Below are 27,601 nucleotides of genomic sequence, written 5' to 3'. Positions count from 1 at the left end.
TCACAAAGGGGTAGTGTGCAGTGCGTTCCTTGAAGTCTGCCAGAAAGTCCCCGGGTGAGAAGCAACTTGTGGGTATTTTCAATTTTAAATAACTGTGTGGTGCTATGAATGTATGTGTGCAGCAATTATATCACATTAAATGGTGTTTATTTTTAAAGTCCTCTGGCACCCAGTATTACGCCTAGATAATAAAAACTATGGGGGGGGGTCTTGGGTATATTGAAAGGACTATTCCCAGGTATTATACTCCAGCAAAGATAACATTATCAGATGCACTCTCCTCTATGCACACATCTATGCACACAGACCAGTCAAATATTTATTCTATCATAGTGGTAGCTGAATCATATATACATTTATAACCAGGGAATTTTGTTGATACTTAATCCGGGTCAATGATTCAATTTTCTGGTCTTGCTCCTGCAGCATTTTTCTCCTGGTTAAACAGCAGCACACGCCTCCTCGGGTCAGTGATTTTTTGGCTTGTTTAACACAGCAACGCCACAGATAACACATACTTCTGTGTCCATTGATCTAAAGATGTTTTATACACTAGCTGTAGTCTACGTTACAGATTTCGGTTACCCTGTAAGAAATACTGCATTATGTATGTCTTACATATAGGCCACACGTCGAATCTGGGAAATGGCATTCCCCAAATGTGTAATCGTGGACAAATCATGCCTCCATCTGTGCCTCGGTTCTTACATCTGGATGAAATGAGAGCACCTGGAAACACGGGTGCTAGATGCACCTAAAAAAATCTGAAGGCCATTTGCCATCACTTCCTGTGATGTCACTGCTGGGCGGGGGTCAAATTACATACCTTCCTGTGATGTCATTAGAGGGTCAATGGTCGTGTGATGTCACTTCCGCTACCCCTGGCATTTTTGTAAAATGACATCCCTGAGGACTGCTCTTCCTGTTTGAACATCTGCTGCGTGCTGTCTCTACAAGCAGTAGTGCCTTGTAAACTTATATGGCACCGACCATGTAGCTGCTTGGCAAATGTCTGCGATGGACACTCCTGCTCACCCAGCCGCCAAGGCCACAGTGGCTCTTGTGGCGTGAGCATGGGGCAGAGCACTCAGTCGTTTCCCTGCTGACACATGGCAGAAGGAAATGACAGAAGAAATCCACCTAGAAATGCCCTGCATTGAATTAGCTTTCCCTTTGTTAGCTTGTCCATAAGCCAGGAACAGTTGTGTTAAGCTTAGCAAGGGCTTGGTTCTGTCAATGTAATATCAAATAGCCCTTTTTATGCCCAAAGAGTGTAGAGGTATCTCTGCTGGGGACGTAGCTTTTTGGAAAAAAGACCAGTAAAGCAATTGTTGTATTTTTGTGAAAGTCCGTAGGGATTTTCAGGATAAATCGTGGATTGGTCATCAGCAGCTCTTTATCCTTTTGGAACCTTAAGTATGGTTCGTTGACAGCAAGACCCTGGATTTCTGACACTCGCCTGGCTGACGTGATGGCTGCCAGGAATGCAACCTTCCAGGAGAGGTATTTGAGCTGGCCCCTGGCCATTCGCTCAAAGCGCTTCTTCATCATTCCTGCTAAGACTGTATTTAGGCTCCATTCTGGAGGTGTCCTTTTTGTTGATGGAAATGTTCTGAATATACCTTTCAGATAGTTTTTTATAACTCTGCTGCTATACAGGGGGATGCCCTTACTCCTTCTGGTATACCTGGAGATAGCCGCTAAGTGCACCCAAATGGATGTGTGTGCTAGGCCCTGCTTGGCGAAGGTGAAGGTACGCAAGTAGTTGTTCCAGCTGCACCTGGAGCACTTTGATGCTCTGTTGTTTTGCACACCAAGCACAGAACCATTTCCACTTGAGGTTATATGACTTATTGGTGGCAGGGGCCTGGCTGCTGACAAAATGTCCCTGCATTCCTGAAGGATTGATAGACTTCCAAACTCTGCAAAATCTGGAGCCATGCTGTTAGCCGTAGACACTATGGATCGTGATGCAATATCTTCCTGTGCTCTTGCGCAATGATGCTCGGGTGATTGTGTATGTGTATTGGTTGATCTGCCGAGAGCTGGATTAGGTCCGAGTACCACATTTGATGTGGCCAGTTCGGAGTGATGAGGATTACACTGCACAAATCGGCTCCAATTGTTTGCACTTCCCGGCGTATGACTGGAAAGGGAGGGAACGCATATACGAGCAGGTTGCTCCATGGGAAGGAGAACGCGTCCCTCACTAACCACTGCTGAGATGTTCTGCTGGCAAATATTTCAATTTATTTGTATATATTGGTGCCAAATAGGTCTACAAATGGGTGACCCCATTGCTGAAACAGTTGCTGCAGGTAACTGTTGTCTAGTTCCTACTCGTGGGACACCTGTCCGCCATTTAGTTCTGGACTCCAGGAAGATGGAATGCTTGCAGGGAGATGCTGTGTGGTATTTCACAGTGCCAAATGTGTTGTTCCTCAAGGGATAGGGTCCTGGACCATGTTTCCACTGCTTCCTGTGGTAGTACATCATTGTAGTATTGTCTGTTAGGACTCTCACCAACTGCCCCCCTGAGTGCCGGTAAGAAGGATTTCAGTGCCCATCTTACTGCCCTGAGCTCCAGTGATGTGAAGAAATGTCTCCCGAGTGGACCACTGCCCTCTGACATGGAGCTGATCTATGTGGGTTCCCCAGCCCAACATAGTCGCGTCAGTGATGAGTGTCTTGTGACACGGTGGGTCTTGGAACTAATAGCCTTTCGTGAGATTGGCTTTGTCCACCCACCACTGAAGCCTCTGGGCCAGTTTGGCTGAGACTTGTACTTTGTCCCCCATTTTCCAGATGTTTCGGACCAGTTTGACATGATGAATTCCTGCACGGGCCTCATATGGAGCCGGCAGTTCTGGATTAGAGGGATACAAGACACCACAGCTCCCAGAAGCTGCATGCAGTGGTGCACTGTTAGCCATCGGCCTGGTTTGAAAGCCTGAATCAACGATAATAGTGTGCTTGCTTTTTCTGACAGTGGACATACCCTGGGTTGCCTCGTAGGGAATTCTGCGTGAAGAAAAAACAATTTCTTGCATGACCGAAGAGAGAATTTTGAGTAATGAATGGCAAATCCCAGGCTTTCGGGCCGATGGAATGTCTCCGACGTTGATCTTAATGTTCCGGTCATGGTGGGTGCTCTTTCCAACCAGTCATCCAAACAGGGGTACACGTGGTGGCCCTCCCTGTGGAGGCTAGCGGCTATTGGAGCGAGACACTTGGTGAATGTGCGTGGGGCTGACTTTAGGCCGAATGACAGCACTCAAAATTGGTGGTGGACCCCTTCTGCCATGAAGCGTAAGTACTTCCTGTGCAGTGGGTGAATTGGAATGTGGAAGTTGTCTCTTTATGAATTTGTTTAGTTTGCGTAGATACAAAATGGGTCAGCAGTTGTCGTCCGGTTTTTGAACGACAAAGTATCAGGAGTAAACTCCCTTTCCTTTGAATCATTTTGGAACTTTTCCTATGGCACTTTTTTCCAACATGTGTTACGCCTCTTGTATTAACAGTTTCCTGTGGGGAGGTGCGTCGCAACTTGGGAGGATTTCTGGGGGAGCTTTGTGAATTCCAGTAGATGCCTGTGGGTTACTGCTTTTAGCACTTACCTGTCTGATGTTATGTGTCTCCAGTTTTGGACATGCTGTGACACCTTTCCTCCAACCCAGCTTTGTTTTTAGTAATAGTCCCTGTTGTTGCGCCCCCTGTCAACCCCTCTGGGAGCCTGGCATCTGTTTGTGCCTTTGTGTTTGTCGAAAGTCTTTTGACCTTTGATAACATTGGTAGGATCGTTTATACCCCTGAGAGTAGTATGATGCGCCCCTTGTGTAACGTCTGCCTCCTCTAGTGGAGGTGGAAGATCCTGCTGTTCCTGAGTTACCTATGAAGGGCCAAAAGGAGTGTCGGCTTTGCAACAATGTGAGGGATTATACTGTGTCCGAGTCTGTCTTTATGGCCTTGAGGGCTTTGTCTATCTTGGGTCCAAAGAGGTTATCCCCTTCAAAGGCCATGTCTACCATGGACCTCGATGCGAAAGTCTGTGCATCTGAGCCAACCCTGGCATCTTAGTACCGCACAATTGCCAATTTTCTTGCACCACGTTTCAGCGAGGGCCACTGCAATGTTTATACTGTTGTTCAACACCTCTTCACCCTCTTTGAGAATTGCCTTAGCCTCCTTCCCTTTGTCCTCTAGGAGATGTTCGAGTATGGGTGCTATCCTATGCCACATCTCCCTCAAGTAGCGGGCGATAACGACCAGGGAATTGCCTGCTATTGCCAGAACCTTTTTGCCAAAAGCATCCTGCTTGTGGCCCTCGTTTTCCGGGGGAAATGCACACTTCTGTTTGTTGGAAAGGGCCTTCCGACTCGCAGCTGCTGAAACAACCGACTCTGGGGACGGTTGCCAGGTAAGACACTTTAGTGTTGAATCCCGAGGGTTGAACATTTTATCCAAACGCCCCTTAACCGCCAGTTCAGAAAAATGGTGTCTCATTACCTTCAGGCCTTCCGCCCACACATCTAGAATCAGTATGGGGACTACTGCCTTCTTTAACTTTCCGATGTGATCAAATAGGAAGCATTGCTTTTTGTACTTGCATGCGATCAGGCGGAATTCTTGGCAGGCCTTTGTGATGACATTATGGAACACTGAGATGTCGTCAGGCAGATAATGTTTTTGAGCCTCTTCTGGAGGATCCATGGCTGACGAGTCCATATACCAGTCGTCATCCCTTTGGGGTGTGTGCGACGAGGTTGCCATAGTGGTTTCCTCGGGTTGATCCTCATCGGTGTCTGTAAACTCTCCCTCTTCCTGTGTGCGTCTCGGAGGTGAAGAGTGCCCTTGTTGAAGTGGTGTAGGAGATATATGTGGTCTGGGCAACTGAGCGTGACCTGGAACATGAGGGCTCTTAGGAGGACTGCATTCTAGACCGTGCCACCGACCTTCACCTTGGATATACGTAATTTTTCCATTGCGGAAAAGTCTTCGACGGACATGTTTGTATGGGAAATGTACGCACTACAAATGTTCATACATTTACCATGCGAACATCCAACAGAAAACCATACCTACATACACCCCCACCCACACCCACAACACACCTCCACCCACACCCTACTTACCTTTCCTTCCTTCGCTCTGTGTCCCTGCAGCGCCGGTTCCCTTTGACTTCCATGATCGGGAACCGGCGCCGCAGGGTCCTTTATTTTATTTATTTATTTTTCGGGCAGCTGCAGGGGTGTCCCCCGCAACACCCCGCTCACTGTAGTGAGCCCATACCGCCCCCACCGAAACACCTAAACACATACCACGAAAAGTTTGAACTTTTGGTAGTTAGAACTTTTCGTGGTGTGTGTTTTAAGTCTTTTGGTGGGGTTGGTCATTTTTATTCATACATTTCGTCCGAATCCCTTGACCTTGCCCTTACCCAGGATGGGGAGGGTGATCGATGTGGCTGAGGGGTCAGGGTTGGTGCTTTCCACACCAGAAACAAAGGTTTTGTTAAGGTTGAGTCCAGCTGCGCAATGACTCTTTGCAACGAAGAGACAACTTGCAAAGACAAGAGAGCCTGTGTGTTTGTTAATAGGGCTTGAATATCTGTCTGATGTGCATCCAAGTGATTATGCCCCAGTGTAAGGTGGAGCACTTCTTCCAGGCCCTATCGGCCTTGTTGGCGCCCTAACAGCACACAGTGGGTAATGTTTCTCCCTGGGGTTGTAGGCACCCTAGGAGCCGGTAAGGCTTGTTGCTGTTCCTGCACGATTACAGACTCTTCTAAATCTAAAATCTGTGTCTGCTGTTCGTATTGTGCCCCGAAATCAGTATCAATTTCATGCTGCAATCTGTCCTTTGGGATCACCTGAGAGTAAGCAAAGGGTGAGACTGGTGACAGGATCACCTGTGCCTTAGCTACCTCTGGGTTCACTCTGTGGTGTCTTCTTTTTCTGTGAGGGCTTTAGGTGTAGCTTTTCCTGAGCCCTTATCTCCAACTTGTGAGACACTAGCCCCAGCTTCTTGAGACTTTTTCGTGGTGTGTTTTGTCGCTGGCACGGTCGACAGCGACCCACTTGTCCCTGGGGGTCTCATATCCACCGCCAACTGGGTTTTTCTTTCCATGGACGTGGTTGTCAACTTTGGTTATCTTTGTTTATGACTCATTGATGGAGGAGGCAACAAAATCGACTAGGATCTTGGAGTTGACGAGATCTTCAACAAGGATTTTACATGCATCATGGAAGAATTCTGTTTTCCTGAAGATGCTGTTGTTGATGATAAAGGTATTGTCGCTGACGACATGGTTGCTGTTGCCAGGCCATTTGATTTATGTTTGCTCGACAACGGGAGGGCAACACCCTGTCCTGTCATCGCTGTAGTGGTTGACACAACTGCAGACATTTAGTGCCCGCTGGGCGACGGTGACTCTGTAGACGGTTTTATTGCTTTTTGCTTCGTCGATTTGCTTGACGATGGACTGGCCGCCTTTTTGCCTGAAGGGGACAGAGGTTTTGGAGCCATCAATGGCCTCTTTTCCTTCGACGTTAAGACCTCTCGCCCTGCCGACGGCTCGTAGCTCCTATGCTTTTTAGATGGTTTTTGTTCCGACTTAGCCCTCTGTTAATTATTTATATTTATTTTGGGCAGGCCATACTTCTCATAAACTCAACGTCAGAGGGATAGTTGACTCAGGATAGTTTCCCTCATTTAACCAGCACATAAGGCTACGATTCCTGTCCTTTGGGTTTTTTAACCCTTTACAAATTTTGCAGTGTTCTACTGTGTGATGGGGGTACAGACAGTAGATACAGTCTGTGTGCCTGTCTCCCTCGAAGACATTTTTAAGGCCACAGGAAGCATAGGCCTTAAACAAGGCTTTCCTTTTACCTTCCATTCCCACTTATCTGTCAAGGCTTGATGACTCGATGAGCAGAGATTTTCGAATACACGAATGAAGGCTTTCTTCTGTAAAGAAGATTTTGTAGTTAACTCGATGAATCATCAAGAAGACGACAATGAATATTGAAGATTAATGTTGTTTTTCCTGGCGAGAAAACACAAGGACTCCCATCAGCGTGACATATGGTTAGAACCTGAAGGGAGGAAGAGGAGGAGGGTCTAGTGGACTAACTACTCGAGGTCCCATTGGTTGGGACCAAAAGCCCCCATAACAAGGGTGACAGCCTATAAAACAAAGTTTTCTTTGCTTTAAGCAAGGGAAACAATAAGGTAACCGAAGAGTGTCAGCCTGACACCGGGGAATATTCAAAGCATGTGGATCTATGAAAGATACAATGCCACAGAAAGATGGAATTGAAAAGTCTATGTACTCCCCCTTGCACATTACTGCATTATAATATTGAGCAGACACTGCAAACTGCCACGTTTAAACAAATGTTCTTGCTTGTGTCAGTCAAAACTTTAGACTCTAGTGGGCATGTCTTTGCAATGAAGGCTCTTTGCCTAAGGTGCAGGAATGCTCGTTTTCATTTCTCTCACTTCTGACGTGTTAGCTTTTTGGCATATAAAAGTGTGTTTTAGGCTCCTGCTTTCTTAGGAAAAGTGGCATTAGCAAACAGCAGTCATCATATTGCAAGCCTTCTCACCTGCTTCAGAGCAAGTGTGAATCTTTAAGGAGTATATTCACCTTGGCAAAGTGCATTACGATATGCTGTCCTCACTGATAACACTAACATGAAACAGCGCTTCTCGTATCAAAGACTTGCATAATGAGGTTTTGTTCTCTGCCAGCAACATTGTTTCAACATAATTCATTGCCCTGTTTGGATCACCTTTTCCATTGAAATCCATGTGTTCCTTTGGATATAAAAGAAGGGTGCACAGAGGGAGGGGGCTCTCACTTGCGCCGAAGTCTTGTGCTGTCGTTGGTTTTGTTATTCTGATTGCTTGTTACTATGAAACTATTCACCAATGCACCAAAATAGTGAGTTGTCTTTTCAGCCACAGGTTTGGTGCCTTAGGGAGATTCCCGATACTCTAGGGCCAGGTACGAAGGCCACCGGGCACACTGACCAGTGATGCCTGTGGGCCCAGGTGAGACGATTTCAACAGAGGGGAGAGCTGGCCCAAACACCCAGAAACTCGATTTTAAAAATGTATTATAAAAATGTGCTTATCATTTATACCTCTAATGAAATGCACCTGCTGTGACTAGGTCCAAAGATCGTTGTTAATGCTTTAAGGATGCCGAATGAAAGACATTTTCTCTCAATAAATACAGATTATTGAGGGCTTTCAGGGATGATGATTGAATTTCCATGACATGTGGTGTTTGTGTGTTGTAAATTCAGAACATAAAGAATCTACACAATATGAATTGGTGCGCCTGAGAGACTACCATCTGCTGATGGAGCATAATTATTTGTGATGGGCTTAGAAATGGGAATGAATTATATTTTGGTAGCATTTAAAAAAAAACATTGACAAACCTGGGTAAAGGTTACTTTGGCTATGAACTGGCTTTAATTATTTTAGTTTCTCTAGTTTTACTTTCTTGTGCCACAAATATTTTATTCTGTTTTGATATTTATTTTGTTGTACGTTTTATGGAACATCATATTGTATATTCTCATATGTATTTGTAACAAATAAATACTTTTAAACTAAATGTTTACCTAGATTCACCGTCAAATTGTATGATTTACAATGCAGCTTTTTAACGTATTATCTTCTGATTTAATCAAATGCTATCTGTATATGTGTTTCTTGCAGGATCAGACCAGTTTCCTCTGCCAGACCTATAGATCCGAAAGCGGGACTGATAGAATCATGTCTGAGAGATCTCGGAGTCCGAGCCCCCATCCTCCTCTTCCACAGGACCATAGGGATTTCCCCACCAACCAAGGCATAGTGGCTAGCAGCAAGTACAATGTCTGCACTAATGAAAAATTCCGACGGTATAGCTCTGAAGAGACCACAGACGGCCAGTACGAGCATTTCAGGAAGAACGGCCGTGAGCAGTTCCACCCATACAAGAGACAGTTTAGCGAGAACGTTTTCTTGGAAGATCTCCATCCTATGGTTCTTGGTGCACAGTCTTATAAAAATGGGGAATTATCAGACAGCATTGAGATGATGGTTTCAACAAGGTCCGGAGAGACAGAATCATTGTGCACGTCAGAATTGCCCTCCGAACATTCCTGGTACAATACGAACCATGACTGCAGCTCACAAATCATGGTGAGTTTCCCTACTTTTGTTACACTTTTGTAGGTTTTCAATTGAGTTGACTGATCAGACATACTTACACACGGTGCTACAGTGGCAGGAAGTTACTAGTTCAAATTAATTGCAGTGCTAGCCACACAGTTCCTGGATAATTCCTTATTTACACATAACAATTCCAGTGTGCCCTGATAGTTCATAACATACATGCAGACTACAGTATTATAACAGCATCTATACTGAAGAGTTCAGTGTTGGATCCCTGCCCTGGTTTGTGGATATCTCACTTATACAAAGAGTTGAGTATTAGGGAACGTCTGGTGTCTCTGGATATGCCACATTTTATACACAATTTGTTTGCAGACCATGGCACTGGCTAGTTCACTAAAGACACCAACACAAATAAACACACACACACAGTTAAACTTATGTTTATGTCACCCTGTTTAATGTGCCTGTCTAGCTGTCTGTACACACAGTGAATGTGGAGCCATTTTGCTGACCACTTCATCCACCCACTTACCACCCATTCACCTCACCATTCTCAAAACCCCATGGAAGGGGGGCCTTCAGATGAAGGCAGCTATTCACCATCATCAACTTCTACTGTTCCCTGCAATCAGGCTCTCGTGAAATGCCAAACACTGAGGCAGCACTTATCTAGGTCTCTAATAGATACTCTCTTGGTTGCCACAGGCTGAAGCATGCCAAACCCCAGCAGGTCCATGCCAACGGCACTAAGTCACCTGGCCCATTCCAAAATGAGGATACTTCTTTGGGGTATAATGGATGTTATGCACAAATTTAAAAAGCATCACACACAGTCTGGGGCTTAGCGATATATTCGTTGCATACGCGCATGACATAGCCCAGTACTCATCTACCGCCTCTTCTCCGAGATCTGCTTCCCAATTTACCCTTTCATGGAGTTTAATATAAGGCCTGTCTTCCTGATCTTTAGAGTGAGCATCAGCTTAGAACTACCTAATCCACCCCACGATTGTTTGCATCCCTATGCAAGATGGACGTATTTTAGGGAATTATGGTCATATGGACCATAAACTTCTTTTTCAATCAGCATCTCTTTGTTACGAAATTCTGGTGCACCGTTGTTTTATCAAAGCGACAAAACTACTTTGTGGAGAGCAAAATGTAGATATGTATGTTAAGGGGTAACGGGTATAGGGCAGGTGAGAACGGTAGTGATGTGTTATTGGGAGGTGGTTGTGGGGCATATGGGGGATCCCCTATTTAAAAAAATTGAAAAAGAACGCCAACTATTTTTTTTTATTGACTTAGATAAAACAACATAGCCGAAATACCATAATACAAAATCAATTGCCTCCATCTTAAGGCATCCAAACCCGGCCATTTTCTCGGCATTTCACTGTCAAAGACAAAGTAAGGTCCTGACTTGGCTAGATACAGTGGTCTGGGGACGGCAACCCATCCCTTTTAATACAACTTTCCAGATCTGCTTCCAGATAGGGGCTCTGCCCTTTACTGTCCAGACATTGATGTGCAGCCCTATAGGTGCCAAGGGAGTTTAATGACTATCATGCCTCTTCCATTTGAATGTGGTAGAGAATTTGCCTAGAATGCAACCAATATGATGTGCCATTAAATAGCAAATGTGTGAATCTTGTAATGCCAGCACTAGTGACTGTTCTGCTTGCAACTGCCTGGAGAGTTTGTGACTTCAGGGAGACCACGTGAAGTTCAGAAAGGCACTAACAACCCTTTTCTATTCCCTCTACGAGGCTCACAAAACCATATTTTCAGCCGAAATGATGTCCAACCCAGAAGACTTGCAATAAGAGCCTGACATCAGTACTGATTAATTGTATCTGCAGGCATGTCGGAATGTGACTGCCTGTTTAGCTGTTAATTATATCTTCTATCCTCTCCACCTTTCCCCCATCCTTTCAAGTTCACTGCTCTCCAAAGCGATTTTGTATACATATTGCGCATTACAAGGGCAGACTAAATAAATAAATCTGTTGGTTCATGTTCCTGGACACCCCCTCATATCAACGTCAGATTCACCTTTCTAACTTTAGAGTGCTAACAGCTTGTTCTGAAACATTTGAAGATGCTTGGGTACTAGTAGTCTATTAATTGACATTCTCCTGGCCATCAAAAATCGAAATCTAAGTCATGTTCTAACTCCCGCCTCCAGCTGTTCTATCGTCTTCCAAAAATGTAGCTAAAAATACAGCTTTGCTGGTCAGTATGCCTTTACTGTTCGTGGTCTATAGGTTGCCTAGAATATAGCCCAAGATGAAGCCAGAGGCACAATCGGTCACGTATAGACGGAAGCACAGGGTGCTGTTAGTTGAGCTTTGGTCTATGTGACCTGCAGAGGGACGAGCGGAAGCCCCCCAGCAGGTAAGTGGGGGTGTGGGGTAGAGGGGTGGTAGCAGTGGCGGCGCCAGGAATGAAATTTAGGAGGGTCACAGAGGGGGCCAATGACAAAAGAAGGGGGGCACAGACAAAAGTGGGGGTATATGAAAGGGAATGTGTGACGTTACAAGCACTCCTGCAGAGAGGCTTTTGTGCACACCAACTACCCACACCCCACTGCACCTCCCCTCCCATCAGAATGCAGGCACGAAACCATTCAGTGATTAACGGCCCATCCTTAGCAGTTTTGTGCGCCACATTCTGATTGGATGGGCTGGTCTTAGCTGCAGAGGGAACGGAACTGTTTTGACTGCTGTGCTTATGAAGACTTATGACAGCCTCCGTTCACTATCTATTTCTGCACAACTATATACTATCCTGTTGTTCAGCTCCTGTGTTGTGTTGCGTTGACAGTGCAGAGAGCAGCCCAGCTGAGGTAGGGGGAGCAGAAGGGGGGCCCAGGATTTCAGAGGGGGGGCTGGTCCCCCCAAATCCCTCCTAACGACGAAAATAGGGGTTGGGGCATTAGGGCCTGTGTAGTGGAGAGGTGGAGGATGCAGGGGACCCCGTCCTCCCCTGAAAAAGGGCCGGGTGAGAGGGCACCAAGAAAAGTTCGGCTCAGGCTGGAATTTGCAACGTCAGTCTTTTATTCCTGGCTTTTTGACATAGATCCGTAGCCCCTGCAGACACCAGCAAAACTAATTGAGGCCATACAAGGCATTGTAGCTGGTGCGAGGGGGATTATTTCTGACTTATCCCAATTCATTTGTACGTAGAAAAGGCACCAAAACTCAACTATTTTCGATAGATCGACATGTCTTCGGCATATAGTAACACCACCGTTTTTACTGCCACACCTGCCTGTACCTTCCTCTGAATATTTCTGTTATTGAAAAATGATCACTAACGCTACAGTGACCTTAGCAAACAGAATGGCACACAAGGTGCACTTCTGTCAGGAACTCCTCCCAGCCCAAAGATTGGGGCGAGATCCTAATTATTAGTACAAAGAGAGGTAAAAAAACAACTTGATTCCCAGCAGCTAGTCGCTTCAAACGCGCCGGTGCACTGCTCTTCCCGATGACCAACAATCACAATAAAAATGGAGAAGAGTGAGTAGTTACCTTTGACATTTCCATGGAGGCCATCTTTTTTGCGTCTTTTTAAAAAAAATGGCGCACCATTTCACAAAGAAAAAATATAGAGCCCTTTTAACACTGTGGACGTTATGCCACGTTTCTTATAGCTACAATACCCTATACCCTGGCAATCAGGCTTTCCCAGGACTAAAGGTGACGAGACTTTGTTAAAGGTCTTCTTTTCATCTGGCCTTTACCAGATCCCCAGCCCGCTACCACCCAGGAAAGCTCACATGCATGGGTATTCTAGAGTTACGCAGATAGTGATTATTCCTAGGCCTAAAGGCCCCTTTCCTTCATACTTAAGGGATGTAATCCCTTGGAAGGGGACAGGACTGGATCATGACATGCATTGGGAATTTATTAGCAATAATGAACAGCGCTGGGCGCATGTCCTTTTGTCATTGTGGTAGCAACTTATTAGGAGGGACAGTGCGAGGGCTTTTTGTGGAAAAGGGATCATAGACTAGGAGAGCGGTAGTCACTAGAAAAGCAACATACCCTCCAGGCGTATAACGCGTTTACTACGCCTATCAAAATACAGAATGCAAAAATGATAAACTTTTTTTCCGGATCTCGCCACAATTATATGTGGGGGTGGGTTAGGGTATTTAATTAGGTAAAGGGGAGTAAGGGGGTGGGCTGCGGGGGATCTCCCTCCCTATATAATTGTGTGAAAAGAAGAAACAAAATTCGACATTTTTGCTTTCGGTATTTAATTTTCGCAGTGATCACATAGATCCCCTCTAGAGAGGAAGAAACTAGTACAGGATAATGGCAGGAGTAGCAGAGACAACTAACCAAAGATGTTTCTTTTTTTTGTGAAAACTTTATTGAATTTTGCAACAAGTCAAACAGATAAAGCAAGAGCCGTTCCACCCTCCCTCCCACCCTCTTCTACTCCCCCTCCCACCCTCTTACACCCCCCTCCCCACCAGACAACGAGCCTCCACCTCCCAAATCGCCATTCCGCTGGGTAGACATTTCGTGATCATTGTAGGTCCAACAGTCTCAGGCGCTGCGGGCACCACTTCACCCTAAAGTCATCTTTAAGAAAATCCAACATTTCGCCCCAGTCCGCCGCAAAGCTCTGTACTTTGTTGTTCATGGCATAAGTATCCCACTCCTGAGCTACTATTTCCCACATTTTCCAGAGCCAGTCCTGGCACACAGGGACCTCAGGGCGCTTCCATCTCTGTGCTATTAACATCATAGCAGCCAACGTCAATATCGCTTTCTCCCTCCCTCTAGGTTCACCCACCCCCTCTGTTTTCCGAATGCCTAAGAGGATGTGCACTGGCATTCTTTCATCACCCGGGCCGAAGGCCAGGTCTTTTGCTTTCCGTATCTCCCCCCAAAATGGTTCAATCTTTGGGCATGCCCACCATATGTGCTCCGCAGTGCCTACTAGTCCACATCCCCTCCAACACTTCTCCGAAATTACTGGGTACATCCTATGGAGCCGTGCAGGGGTATAATGCCACCCATACAATATCTTGTACCAAGCTTCTTGCAGTTTGGATGCCTTAGCCAATTTAGGTACTTTCCTCCATAGACTCTCCCATTCTGCCCTATCAATCTCCCGCCCCAATACCCGTTCCCATTCCCGCATATAGGCCCATTGGGTGTCTGTGTTAGGACTGTTTAAAATCTTATAGATGTTAGAAATTAGGCCCTTCGATCCATCATTAGTGAAGAGAAATCTCTCGAATAGAGTTGGGTCTCGGGTGGCTGCCTTTTTAACCCCTGGGTGCAGAACCCAATGCCGAATCTGCACATACCGCAACCTCTCGCTCTCATGGATTGCGAATTCCCTCTTGCAGTCTTGAAAAGACAACAATTCCCCTTCCCGGGAATATATCAGACAGTTTCCTGCAACCATCCTGCCACTTAGCAAATGCCCCTTTCTCCATGCCCGGGGTGAAGTCCCCATTACCAAAAATGGGAGTGAAGGGGGATGGAAATGTAGTTATATCCCCATGACCGGCCAGTTTGTCCCAGGTATCAGCCATAAGTTTAGTAATAGCGCTCTCATAAAGATGCCGGGGCCGAAGCGATTTGGGAAGCCATAATATTTCGGCTAGGTTACGATGCGACACCGTCCTGTCCATCTTCACCCACAGTTTATCTTGCAAGCCTTCCTCGCCCTTCAGCCATTCCCTGATGATACAAAGCTGTGCAGCCTCATAGTATCGCCGACAATTCGGCAGCGCCAGCCCTCCCTCTCCCTTGGCAGCCGTCAGGAGCCTAATGCCCACCCTAGCCCTTTTCCCTTCCCAGATGAACCCCTTGGTAAGTGATTCCAACTCTTTAAAGAAGGTTGACGGGACAGGCAGCGGGACTGCCTGGAAAAGATAAAGCAACCTTGGTAACGTGACCATCTTAACCGCGGCTATCCGCCCCACCCAAGACACCCTGAGCTCTCTCCACCTTTGGAAGTCCTTTTTAACCGCTTTGAGAAGCGGGGGGAAGTTAGCCACATACCACCCTGCCAAAGCTGCTGTGATTCTCACCCCCAAGTATCTAATCCCTCCCGGGCTCCACAAGAATTGAGAGCCCTCCTTTAACTTGTCCCGTTCCTCTGCCCTTAATGTCAAATTCAGCACTTCCGACTTGTTGGTGTTAATCTTTAAGCCCGATGCTTCCCCAAATGTCTCCAACAAAGTCACACTCGCTTGTAGTGATTCCCTTGGTGCGGTCAACATCAGCAACATGTTGTATGCGAACGCAGCAACCTTCTGCTGCTCTCCTCCAAAGGGGATGCCCTGTATCTCCCTAGCCTCCCTTATTGCTTGGAGAAGCGGTTCCAAGTAAATCACGTAGAGTATTGGGGAGAGTGGACAGCCTTGTTTAGTTCCTCGCCGCAAACTTATGCGCCTCAACGCCTTTCCGTTTACCATTATTCTGATAGTGGGGTCCTGGTAATTGGCTCGAACCATCCTCATGAAGTCGTCCCCCCCCGAAGCCCATCTTTTCCATTACCCGAAACAAAAAGGTCCACTCCACGCGTTCAAAAGCCTTTTTCCGCGTCCAGTGCCACCAAGACCGCAGGAGTGTTCGTTTTCTGCACTTTTTCGACTATATGGGCCCCTCGCCTGATGTTGTCCGCCGTTTGTCTACATCTAATGAACCCGGCCTGGTCGGGGTGGATCCAGCCCGGGATGATGGACTCGAGTCGGTTCGCCAGGATCTTAGTATATATCTTCGCATCGGTGTTAACCAAGGCTATCGGGTGATAAGAGGATCTCTCCTCTGGATTTTTATTAGGTTTGACGATGAGGGTGACCTTTGCCTCCTCCATGGATGGGGCAACTCCACCCGTTTGCCTAATTGAGTTAAATAGTGATGTAATTTGCGGGGCCAGCTGCGTGATAAACAATTTATAAAATGCAGCGGTGTAGCCATCTGGGCAGGGAGCTTTGTGAGCCGGGAGAGCCCTAATCACCCCTCTCACCTCCTCCTCTGAGATTTCTTGGTTGAGGGCTTCCCTCGTATCTCTACTAATTTCCCCCAGTTGCACCTTTCGTAGGAATTTCTCCTGCGTGTCGCTACGGGGGTCCTGAGTGGCATATGGAAAGTCGTAATACTCCGCAATAGCCTCCTGTAAATCTTCTTGACTTGTAACCCGAGTACCTGATTCTGATCTCAATGCTGTGATCGCGTTTCTCGCCCTTTTGCCCCTTAATAGGCGAGCCAAAAGTGCATCCGGTTTATTGGCTTTTACGTAGTATTTTTGCCTCACAGCCAGCAGTGCTCCCTCTGCCTTTTTAGTGCGCAAGAGTTCCAGCTGACCCACCGCTTTTCTGTAAACCCGCATTGCTGCCCAGGAGGGGGTATCGCCCGCCGCCTGCCTAGCTGCTTCCACTTGGGCCTCTAACTGGGCTTCCAATATTTTCACTTGCTTCGCTCGGTGAGCCGACGCTGCAATCAGTTCCCCCCCTAAGAGTGGCTTTGAAAGCATCCCACCTTATCCCTTCTCCGGTGTCCTCCTTCCTATTGGTATCGAAAAAAAAACTTGATCTTCTCTTCGTTATCCCCCCGAACCTCTGGGTCCCTCAATATGGCCTCTGAAAATTTCCAACCCTAGACTCCCTTCACCCTCCGGCCTAGGTCTAACACCATGGAGACAGTTTTATGGTCCGCTATTCCTATTGGCCCAGTATGTACCTCTCGGATACCACCCACCAGGCCTGCCGAGACCCATATATAATCAATCCTGGATTACGAGCCGTGACCCCCGATAAAAAGGTGTGACCTTCCTCATCTCCCTTAAATTCCCTCCAAACATCGCGCAGCCCCACCCTACCAATCTTATCTTTCAACTCTGCAGACACTACCGTTCCTCCCCCATAGGCCCGCTTTCCACTCCTGTCCCTCTCCCTGTCCCATGCTAGATTGAGGACGATCTGCCCCCATGCTTTGTCTTCAAGCACCTTCAGGACTCGATGCAAAAATTGCTCCTGACCCGAGGTAGGGGCATACACTACTGCAACTGTGTACTGGGCCTCTTGGTACTTCCCCCGGGCCACTATATACCTCCCTTCTTTATCTCTAATCACGTCGCAGATTGTGACATCCACCGTATTCCGAATGGCCAGGGCTACCCCCCTTGCTTTACAAGGACCTGAGGCATGGAGGATCCAGTCAAAGCCACGTAATTTTAATCTGCGCTGGTCCCTGTATACCAAGTGCATTTCCTGAAGCCCCATAATGTCCGGCCCCTCCTTCTGCGTAAAATGTTCCAGCTTCTTCCTTTTAAGAGGGGTATTCAGCCCTCTTACGTTATGTGTTAGCCACTTGAGCGGACCTCTAACAATACGTGGTCGCCACAACGTGGTAGCCCCCTTTTGCCCCTCCCCCCAGTTGGTTGCTCGTTGCCATCCACCCCAAACTCACCCCTTTTTTCCTCCCCCCTCCACCCCTCCCGAAGGATAACACCTTCCCGCAATCTCTCCACTCCTGACCCGGTCATCTCGCCCTTTCCGTTCCCAAAATGGCTGCTCCGCCAGTGACCCCAACGCTTTCATCCTCCTTTTAGAGGCCCACCACCCCTCTTTCTGTCCATTCTGTTTAGGGATCCGTTTAATTGTTTACCCTCTCTTCGCCGAGATTTCCTGGATGCTGCAGGTTTGATCCTTTCCTCCTTGTATCTCCCACTGATGTCCACTCCCAAGGCCTCGATCTGGGTCGGCCGGCCGTGTTTCTCGGCCTTGTGCTTGAAGGGGCGTCCTCCAGGTCTATGCGCAACAGGTCAGCTCCTTCTTGAAGTGATATAATACGCCTCTGAGCACCCTCCCATTCAAAGAGCAGTCCAAATGGAAAGGTCTATTTGTATCGTATTGCTTTCTCGTTTAATAGCTTCAGTAGCGGGCCCATCTGCCTCCTCTTCAGGAGTGTACTGCTCGCCAGATCTTGAAATAGTGTGATCTGTTGACCCTCGAACATAATGGGTTCCTTTTGTCTTGCAACCCTGAGGACCACTTCCTTCTGGGGGTACCTAGTGAATGCTGCCAAGACGTCCCTCGTCCTCGCTTCCTGTCCCTTGGTCAGTCGCCCAGTTCTATGTACACGATCTAGCTCGAGCTTTCCAGGATCGCTCGAGCTTTCCAGGATCGCTCTCGCCCAGGATATCGGCAAAGATGCCTTGGAGTACCTCTTTCAAGTTCTTATCCAGTACCGTTTCCGGCAACATTTTCACTCTGATGTTGATTCTGCGGGATCGGTTTTCCAAGTCCTCCATCTGAGTTTCTAGGTTTCTGGTGGCGATGTCCAACCGTTCAATTGCTTCACTATTGGCAGTGGTGTCTTTATCCACTTCTTGGAGGCCTTTCTCTAGGTTGTCTGTTCTTTCCCATAGTTGACCCATTTCTTGTTTCATCTCTCCTATAGCTTCATTTAGGTCTGCTCGGATCAGCTGAAATTTCTCTTGGAAAGTCTTTGCTAGATTAGTTTGTAAAGCATGTAGCTCCCCTAGGAATTATTGCCTATGCATTATTTCCAAGTCCTCTGCATTTCCCTGGGAGGTGCCCTCCCCCGTGATCTCCCTGGGGGGTCCGCTTTCTTCTTTCGAGGCCTGCGCCGGCCACAATTCGTGGAGGGTGCCCTGGTTATTTCCTGAGGCCTGAGGCGCCTTTCCCCCTTTCCCCTTGATCTTCATAGTCATACTGCCCGCCTCACCTCTCCCTGAGGCCGGGATGATGCACCTGCAGGGGGCCGTGAACCAACTGCGCCTCGCTATGGCCCCCTTGTGACCCGGAGGATCGGGCTCTGAATAGCGTGGGTTTGCTCCCTCTGAATAGCGGGGCCAGGATTTTGGTTCTCCCCAGGGCCCCGCTAGTTATCCAGCAGGAGGACTGCACTTGTCTTCAGGCACCACTCAGTATGCAGGAGTGGCCCTACTTCCTCTTTGACCAGGGCGCAAGTGCAGCTGTGGCTGTGATTCTTTTGAGTCTCTCAGTGTCCCCTCCTGGCCTGGGCCAGTTATCTACTGTGTCTTGGATCCTCGCTCCCGGTATCTCCCTTCCCCAAGTTCCTTAGCTCCCCCGAGGGCAAATCAAATCCGGACTGGGCTCCGGTAAATTGGGGGAAGTAGGGGTGTTGCCCCCCCGGCCCCCAAGGCCAGCGCAAGTTCACGTTGCGCCGCTCGGGTAGGGAGTCCCCCCTCCCAATATGGCTTCCTCCCTTCTTCCTCGCCAACAACCAGCCGGAGCGTTGTTATAGGCCGAATTCCATTCTCCGCTGTCTCCCGCGGGCCATCCGTCTCCCGCGGTCTCCCAGGTTCTCCCGGCGTCGCAGCAGCAGGTCTCCTCCTCACTTCTACCAGTCCCGCCACTAGCTGCTTACAGGTTGGGCTCCGCGGGCTCACCGTCCACGGGCTGCTGCTGCCGGTAACCTCCCCTCGTTCTGGGGATTCGGAGCTCACCGGGCCTTCGGTCCCGTCCTGGGCTCAATCGGCGGGCGCGGGCCACCTCCAGCTATGCCCTCGCCGCCGTGGCCGCCTTTGTCCTTGATAGACGCAAGTCTTCTGCGGGACACTCGATGGTCTGCGTCCCGCGTTCGCCGCTTCTGCCGCGCACCAGGCCTCCCTTGCCGATCCTCTGCTCTGTGCCATCTCGGGAGCCGCGCACGCCAAGGCGCCTAGGCAAACTGTTTGATGGGGCCAGTCGGCTCTGCCGTTCTCCGGATCTATCCACAAACCCCGAGGGTGGTCCTGAGTCGCCTGAACTGTGGCTGCTGGTGGGGTGGTGGGCACCTTTAGCAGATGGGTCTGGAGAGCACCGTCGGCACGTCTACACAATGCCGGCGGCCATCTTGGACCTCACCAAAGATGTTTCTAAGGACATGCTGACCAAAATTGGCATCTGCCCTAGGACTGGATTCCAGGGAGTATTCTCTGCAAAAAGTGTGAGGATTGATACTGAAAAGCCAGCAAAACTTAATTGGCCTGAACCTGGTGAGCATGAAGACCTTTAGGAGGGACAATTGTGCCGACCTCATAAAAATTTCAGGACGCAAGAACCAATCCATTTGAACATGGGAGGAGCAACAGCAGGTAAGTCACAAAAATGTGCTGCGAAGAGCGAAAATCCTTGGTTCAATGTAGACAAGACTTCAGAGCCCTCAGCACATCAAGTTTGTGGAAAGTGCTCTCCATATAAAAGACTGGACTGGGAAAAAGACAGAGAGGGAAATCTGTTAATTAATGTGAAATTCCTGAGCACCTCCTTGTGAAAAACCAAGTAAGGTTTGTTACAGCAGAGAGCCTGGCTCTCTCAGACTTGCCTGGTAAAAGCCACCATAAAGGCATTCTTCCAATTCACCAAAGTTATGTCAACCAAAGCCCTAGGATCTATGGGCTTGTGCATATGAGCTGAGAGCACCACATTTAGATCCCAGGTGGGATGAGGCTTTTGCACTGGCGGAATAATGTGAAGAAGCCAATTAAAATGTCACTTAATGACAGAGTTCAAAAGAGAGCAATCCGGATGTCACTGTGTTTAGGCGCATTATAAATATCCAATCATAATCCAATCATAATCAGAACAATTTGTAGAACTCTTCCTACGTGTCAGGTCGGGTAAGCATACGGGCAGCTGGTCACCAGCTGGAGTAAGCTCTCTTACAGCAAGGCAGCTGCAGAGTAGAGAGCAACGCAGCGTCACACAGAGGGAACAATCTTCGACTACCGGGAGAGCGAGAACTCCGATATGGGAGAGGAGAGAAACAGGAAAGGTAAAACAAGGGCAAAGAATCAAACAGGAGCTTAGGACATGGAGCTTCAGGTTTGCGTGTAGGACTGCGGAGAAGCAGCAATTCGGTGAACTGATTTCCTTAAATAGAAATAGGCAGTTAATGCAATGCACGGGTGCAGCACCAGTGCTATTGATACCACATGGCTGCGCAGAACGTAGGGCTGCTGAGAAGACGCATAGTGCCTGTACGTCTAGTGAATGCTAACTTCTGGGATGAGTATGGTCCAAGACCTCGGCTTCCATGATATGAAGTGGGACACCAGGTTAGCGATACCATCAAGATACAAACTTGGCCTACAGATGAGAGTGGAAAGCAGGAGTATAGACTGTTACATGGATAAGCCATTCCAGGGAGGGGGCTTCCATAAAAGTCTAGACATGGTATGAACAGAAGAGTGGGTTGACCCTAACATTAAGATAAGAGGTAAGCAAGACAAGAATCCAATTTAATATCTCAATTGATGGATCTATGATGTATGCCTGCAGACCACATTTGCAGAACCCTGGTTTCCTGGGCCTGGATTGTACACTACAGGAATACGTCATAGATTCCAGCGGCCTCCACTCCATGCCACCTGTCATCCTGCCTCATGCAGGGCGCACCCTCACAATCTCCACCCACCTTGTTGAACCCCTTATTGAGTGCAGGGGATACCCTCGCAACCTCTAAGAATCACAACCCCATAAGTGCAGGGGGCACCCCTGTACACCCCTGCTACGCACCCCCCATCCCTCAAAGTTCATTCACCGAGCCGAATACCCCACCTTAAATCATCAACCTGTTGCATGCATCATTCCCAACAGGACACCTTTCGGTAAGGTGTTCTGTCAGGAAAAGGATTGCATGAAAGCAGGGCCAAATGGAATTGGCTAAACTGGAGATGAATTATAGCACTATATCTAGGTATGCCTTATGAAGATGTCACTATCAATGCACCGATGGCAGAACCTGGGCCATTTGCTGGCATACTGGGGCCTGGTGGATTTTTTCCTGACCACCTTCAATACATCTGAGTTTTCCTGTGAGAACCACAGGCTCTTGAAAATTAGATACTCAGGGACCATGCCAATAAGGCGATCGACTGAGGGGAGGGATGAAGAACCCGGCACTCAGCTGCAACTAGAAATCATCCCTCAGTGGGAACTGAATGGGAAGAAAGCACATGAACTCCAGGAGCTTCAAAAACCATGTCCTGTCCTACACCATGGTGCCAACTGAATGAGACGGCACACACAAGATCTTCTGAACTTGAGAATAACCTTTGCTATCAGTGGGGTCAGAAATACAGCATATAGAAACTGATCATCCCAAGGTCTGAGGAAATCATCCCCCAGAGAGTTGGGTCTCCAGCCCCTCCACGAAGCACACAAAAGGTGTTTCTTTTTTCTGTGAGTCACAAAAAGACCCACAAGAGGGCAACCCCATTGCTGAAACACCACAGCTAGAATCTGTGTAACATCTCCCATTCGTTTGTACCCTGGAATATTCTGCTGAGGCTAGCTACTGCAAGGTGGATCACTATTGGAGAGACCATCCTCCTCAAAGAACCTGTTCCACAGCTCCACCACTAGCCTGAGAAGAATAGGCGACCTTGTGGCCCCTCCTTGTTCAAGTAGATCGTGGCAGTAATGTTGTTTGTGAGGATCACCACTCTCTGACCCCTCATTCACAGAAGGAATAAATGCTCTCAGGGACAGGAACATTGCTTTCAGCTGGAGGACATTTGTATGAAGGGACTCTTCCTGATAAGACTACAGATCATGATTCTCCAAGTCGTCCAGCATTGCACCCCAGTCGGTGAGCGAAGCGTCTGTGTAGATTCTGATAGAAGGTTCCAATATCAAGACCAGAACACCCACTTAGAGCTTTTCCTCTTAAATCCATGACTGAAGATCTGTCTTCTTGCTGCCTGGCACAGGCACCAACGTTTTGAGGTTTTGGCATTCTTGAGACAACTGACGTGCTAGATATAGTTAGGTTCCCTCTCATGTGAAGTCTTGTGATTAGCAACCCAAGTAAACGTGAGTTCATAAGACCTAGAATATTCTGATACAAAAGACCCAGGGTGTCCTCTTAGTCACAAATACAAGCACAAAGGATGGATGTCCAGAATCCTCTCTGGAAGAGGGAAGATCCTCACCTTCATTAAGTTCCAGCTATGCCTGGTGTACTGTATCCTCTGAGATGGAGAAATTGTATATTTCTTCCAAATGGCTGACAGACACAATGCATGAATAAATTCCAGTGTAAGATGAAGGGAAGACACAATACCCTCTTTGCTAGACGCCCAAAGCATCAAGTCATTTAGGTAGGGATGCATGTGGATATTATTGTGCCTCAAGAAGGTCACCACGATAGCCATCCCCTTGGAGAAGACCCTAGGCGCTGAGCTGATCCTTCTACACACCTTCACATGAAGAGGACTTGGGGCACGGTGTGCAGTGAATAGCATGTTAATAAAATTGTCACCTAGGGAAGGGCCCAAAGGGCACCGTCCCTGGCTTGTGACCCACAGAATCTGAGGCCGTGGGATGGAATGCGTGGGAAAAAGGGATTGCATTACCCACTAAGACCAGGATACGCATAAGAGGTAATTACAGTCAAAGGGTACATACCAGTTGTGGATTGAGACAAGGCTGTGTGTTGGCGCCGTTTCTTTTTAATTTTTATATTGATGATATTTTATCTGCTTTTAAAAATGTAAACACCATTACTGCACGACTCGGTAAGTTCCATCTACAATATATGGCATATTCCGATGATCTATTAAACATCGTTCTTAAATTATCTTAATGAGAGTGTTGATTTTTATTTGCTTGATGTTGTATTGCAAAAGGTTGATATTTAGCCATATTGCAATAAAGAAAGAAATCTTTTTTTTTATAACATGAATCGACTTGTCTACTAGGAAGGGCCCAAAGGGCCCCGTCCTTGGCTTGTGACACACCGAAACTGAGTCCTCAGGCTGGGATGCTTAGGAAGAACAAGTTACTTACCAAACTGGTAACGTTCTTTCGATGGGATGTTCTTCCGACGTATTCCTTTTCTTTGATATAATCCATTCTAGCTGGCTGGCCTCGGAAATATTTTCCAGTAGAGGGTGCTGCGCATCAACGTCCCTCGAGTCGGTGTCCCTCGACAACCTCTGTATCAGCGCCGACGTCATCATGAGTATAAATAGACTCGCGCAGCGTTCGTTGCTCAATTCCGTTTTGAAGTTTAGATTTGCTTTGCATGAATTGGTTAGTAACCTTGAAGGAGCGTAAGCTGCAACTACAAGGGAAGTTCTACTGCGGGGATGGATGGGAGGGGCGATAAGGAATACGCCGGAGGAACATCCCATCGAAAGAACGTTACGAGTTTGATAAGTAACTTGTTCTTCGAAGGGATTGTGTCTTCCGACGTATTCCTTATCTTTGATAAGACTCCCATAGCAGTAGTATATAGAGGAGGTGGGAGTAAAAATGAAATGTTTCCCTTTAAAGATGTACAGAATGCAACACAGATTTTCCAAATTTTGTCTTCTGGCTAGAGGAGGAATCAAGGCTGTAAAATTTCGTAAAAGTGTGTGCGGACGACCATGTGGCAGCCGCACATATGTCCTTAATTGGAACTCCTCTTTGGAGAGCCGAAAAGGCTGCAATACCCCTGGTTGAATGAGCCCTAAGATGTTGATGGGGCTCTTTTCCTGACAATTTATAGCATTCTATAATAGTTAAAATAATCCATCTTGAAATGGTTTGTTTTGTAATTGGAAAACCTAATTTGTGCCCTGCATATCCCACAAACAATTGGTCTGCTTGTCTGATTCTTGCAAGTCTTCTAATGTAAAAGCTTAAGGCACGCCTTGGATCCAGCCTGTGTAATCTCTCTTCCTCTTTCCCTGGATGGGGAGGAGGAGAGAACAAGGGTAAAGTTATTTTTTGAGTAATGTGGAATTCAGAGACCATCTTTGGGACAAAATTGGGCTTCACTTGTAAAACAAACTTATCTTTATGAAAGATTGTATGAGGAGGTTTGCAAGATAGAGCTTGTAATTCGCTCACTCTTCTGGCAGAGGTTAGAGCCACTAGAAAAACTGTTTTAAGAGTGAGAAACCTTAATGAACAGGAATTAAGTGGTTCAAAAGGAGTACCCATCAGAAACGTTAAGACTAGGTTTAGGTCCCACAACGGAACTTTAAAAGGTTTTTGGGGGATAAACATTAGTTAATCCTTTCAGAAATTGAATTACTAAGGGAAATTTGAAATGTGAAGGCTCCTCAGCAGTACGCTTAAAGATTGACAGCGCTGCGAGGTAGCCTTTGATCGTACCAACTAGGAGACCTGAATTTGCTAAGTAAAGCAAGAAAGATAACACCATCAGTGTATTACATGAAAAGGGTTCAATATTCTTTTCTCTACACCAGCTGCAAAATTTGTTCCAACGGCAGTGGTATAAAGTTTTTGTTGCTGGCCTTCTGGCTGAAAGCAACACCTCCATGACGTCATCCGGGAGATCCCAATCCTTGTATCTCAATCTTTCAGAAACCAGGCGTGAAGGTTGAGGATTCTGATATCCGGATGGAGAACCTGACCTCCCTTCTGCGAGAGAAGATGCTCTCTTTGCGGAAGACGAATCAGAGAGCAGATGGACATGTCTAGAAGATCCAGGTAACACGTTCTCCTGGCCCAATCCGGGGCAATTAGGATCATGGGTTTCCGGAATCTTCTCAACCTCCTGATCATTTGAGGAATGACAGGGATTGGAGGAAACTCGTACAGAAGTGGATATTCCCAGTCCGCTACGAACGCGTCTCCAAGAGCTCCTCTCGGGAGAAATTCCTTTGAGCAATACTGATTGCACTTCCTGTTGATGCTGGTGGCAAACAGATCCACTTGAGGGGTTGCCCAAAGGGCAAAGATCTCTTGAAGGACTTCCTGAGCTAGTTCCCACTTGTGAGAGACTGTGCTCTGCCTGCTCAGAGCATCCGCCGTCAAGTTATTCTCTCTGGCTAGCCGTCAAGTTCTTCTCTCCGGCTAGGTGAACTACCGATAGAGAGATTCCTTCTTGAATTGCCCAAAACCAGAGCTGCATTGCCTCTGCACAGTGGCAGTGACCCTTCGCCTGCTCTTTTGTTGAGGTAGTGCATGGTCACTGTGTTATCTGTCATTATCAGGAATTTTTTCCCCTGTACTGATGGCAGAAAAGCTTTCAGCGCTAGTCTGATCACTCTCAGCTCCAATAGGTTGATGTGTAGTCTGGACTCCGATGGAGACCAACGATCGCTGATGGTCAAGTCGTTGGCATGGGCTCCCCACCCTGTGAGTGAAGCATCCGTGACTACTGTTATCTCCGGCCATGGTTGCCAAAACTGTTCTCCTTTTAAGATGTTCTCCGGACACGCCCACCAATGAAAGTCTCGAGCTACTCTGTCCGGAATTAGTAGGAGATCTGACATTCTCCATGAGAATTGTGACCACTGGGTCCTTAGTCCCCACTGGAGGGATCTCATTCTCAGGTGAGCCTCTGGCACTAGGAAGCTGCATGATGCCATGAGGCCGAGCAACCTCAAAAAGTCGAAGGCTGGAAGACGTTGGGCATTTTGAAACCTGGTGACCATCTGGAGAACATCTTGAGCCCTCACCTCTGGTGGCAAGCCTTTTCCCAGGGATGTGTCCAGGACTGCTCCAATGAACTAGAGTCTCTGTGATGGTATCATCTATGACTTCTTTTAATTGTGGGAGAAGCCCAGCTTGTGAAAGAAGTGGCAAGCATAATCTAGATGGATCTGAGCTTGTTCCGGGGATACTGCTCTGATCAACCAGTCGTCCAGGTAGGGGTAGACGTGAATCCCTTCCCTCCTTAGACTTACAGCCACAACCGCCATTAGCTTGGTAAAGACCCTCGGGCGGAGGTCAGCACAAACGGCAGAACTCGAAATTGATAACGAGAGTTGGCTATTGCAAACCTCAGGTATTTCCTGTGTTTGAGATGGATTGCACATGGAAATAAGCATCCTGAAGGTCTGGAGATACCAACCAGTCCTGAAGCTGGAGGGCCTGAAGGATCTGAGAAAGGGTTACCATCTTGAACTTGTCTTTCCTGAGGAATGTGTTCAATTCTCGCAAGTCCAAGATGGGACTCAACCCTTCGTCCTTCTTTGGTACTAGAAAGTAGGGGGAATACCAAACCTTGTTCCTCTCCGCTACAGGTACCGGTTCTATTGCACCTTTCTCTAGCAGGTCTGAAATCTCCTGCATAAGGAGCGGCTCTGGAAACTTCAAAGAGTTGTTCCCTGGTGGATGACTCTGAGAAGTGTGTAGGAAAGGCAGGCAGTAATCTTGGCCAACTGTCTCCAATGCCCAAGCATCTGACGTAATAGCCTGCCATTCTGCCAGATGTTGAGTTAACCTGCCCCCTACTGGTGTAGATGTTTAGAAGCGGCTGAGATGGCAAAGTAGCACCTGCTGATGCAGATTTTGTACTTTTGCCCGTCCACCACTGGTGAATCGTCTCTGGCCCCTTTGAGCTGGCTGTCCTCTGCCATTTCCGAATGCGGAGTAAAAGCAAAAGGACTTACCCCTCCAGGATGTACCTGTGGGGCGATTTGGAGTTTGCCGGATTGCAGCCCCAAG

The 27,601-nt window shown here is 47.5% G+C and overlaps 1 protein-coding gene across 1 annotated transcript in view; it reads left to right on the top strand.

Moving 5' to 3' along the window:
- Positions 1-27,601, top strand: part of FOXN1 (forkhead box N1) — an 848,919-nt gene that overhangs the window by 355,187 nt on the left and 466,131 nt on the right. The window contains exon 4 of the mRNA XM_069615340.1: positions 8,737-9,204. Coding sequence (XP_069471441.1) covers positions 8,737-9,204 — 468 coding nt within the window. The remainder of the gene's footprint in view (positions 1-8,736; positions 9,205-27,601) is intronic.

This window comes from Ambystoma mexicanum, chromosome 9, assembly GCF_040938575.1.
Source record: "Ambystoma mexicanum isolate Mex_15411 chromosome 9, UKY_AmexF1_1, whole genome shotgun sequence".
In the NCBI taxonomy this organism is placed as follows: Eukaryota; Metazoa; Chordata; class Amphibia; order Caudata; family Ambystomatidae; genus Ambystoma; species Ambystoma mexicanum.
Note: the sequence above shows the minus strand (reverse complement) of the source record. Positions and strands in the feature narration are given on the sequence as shown.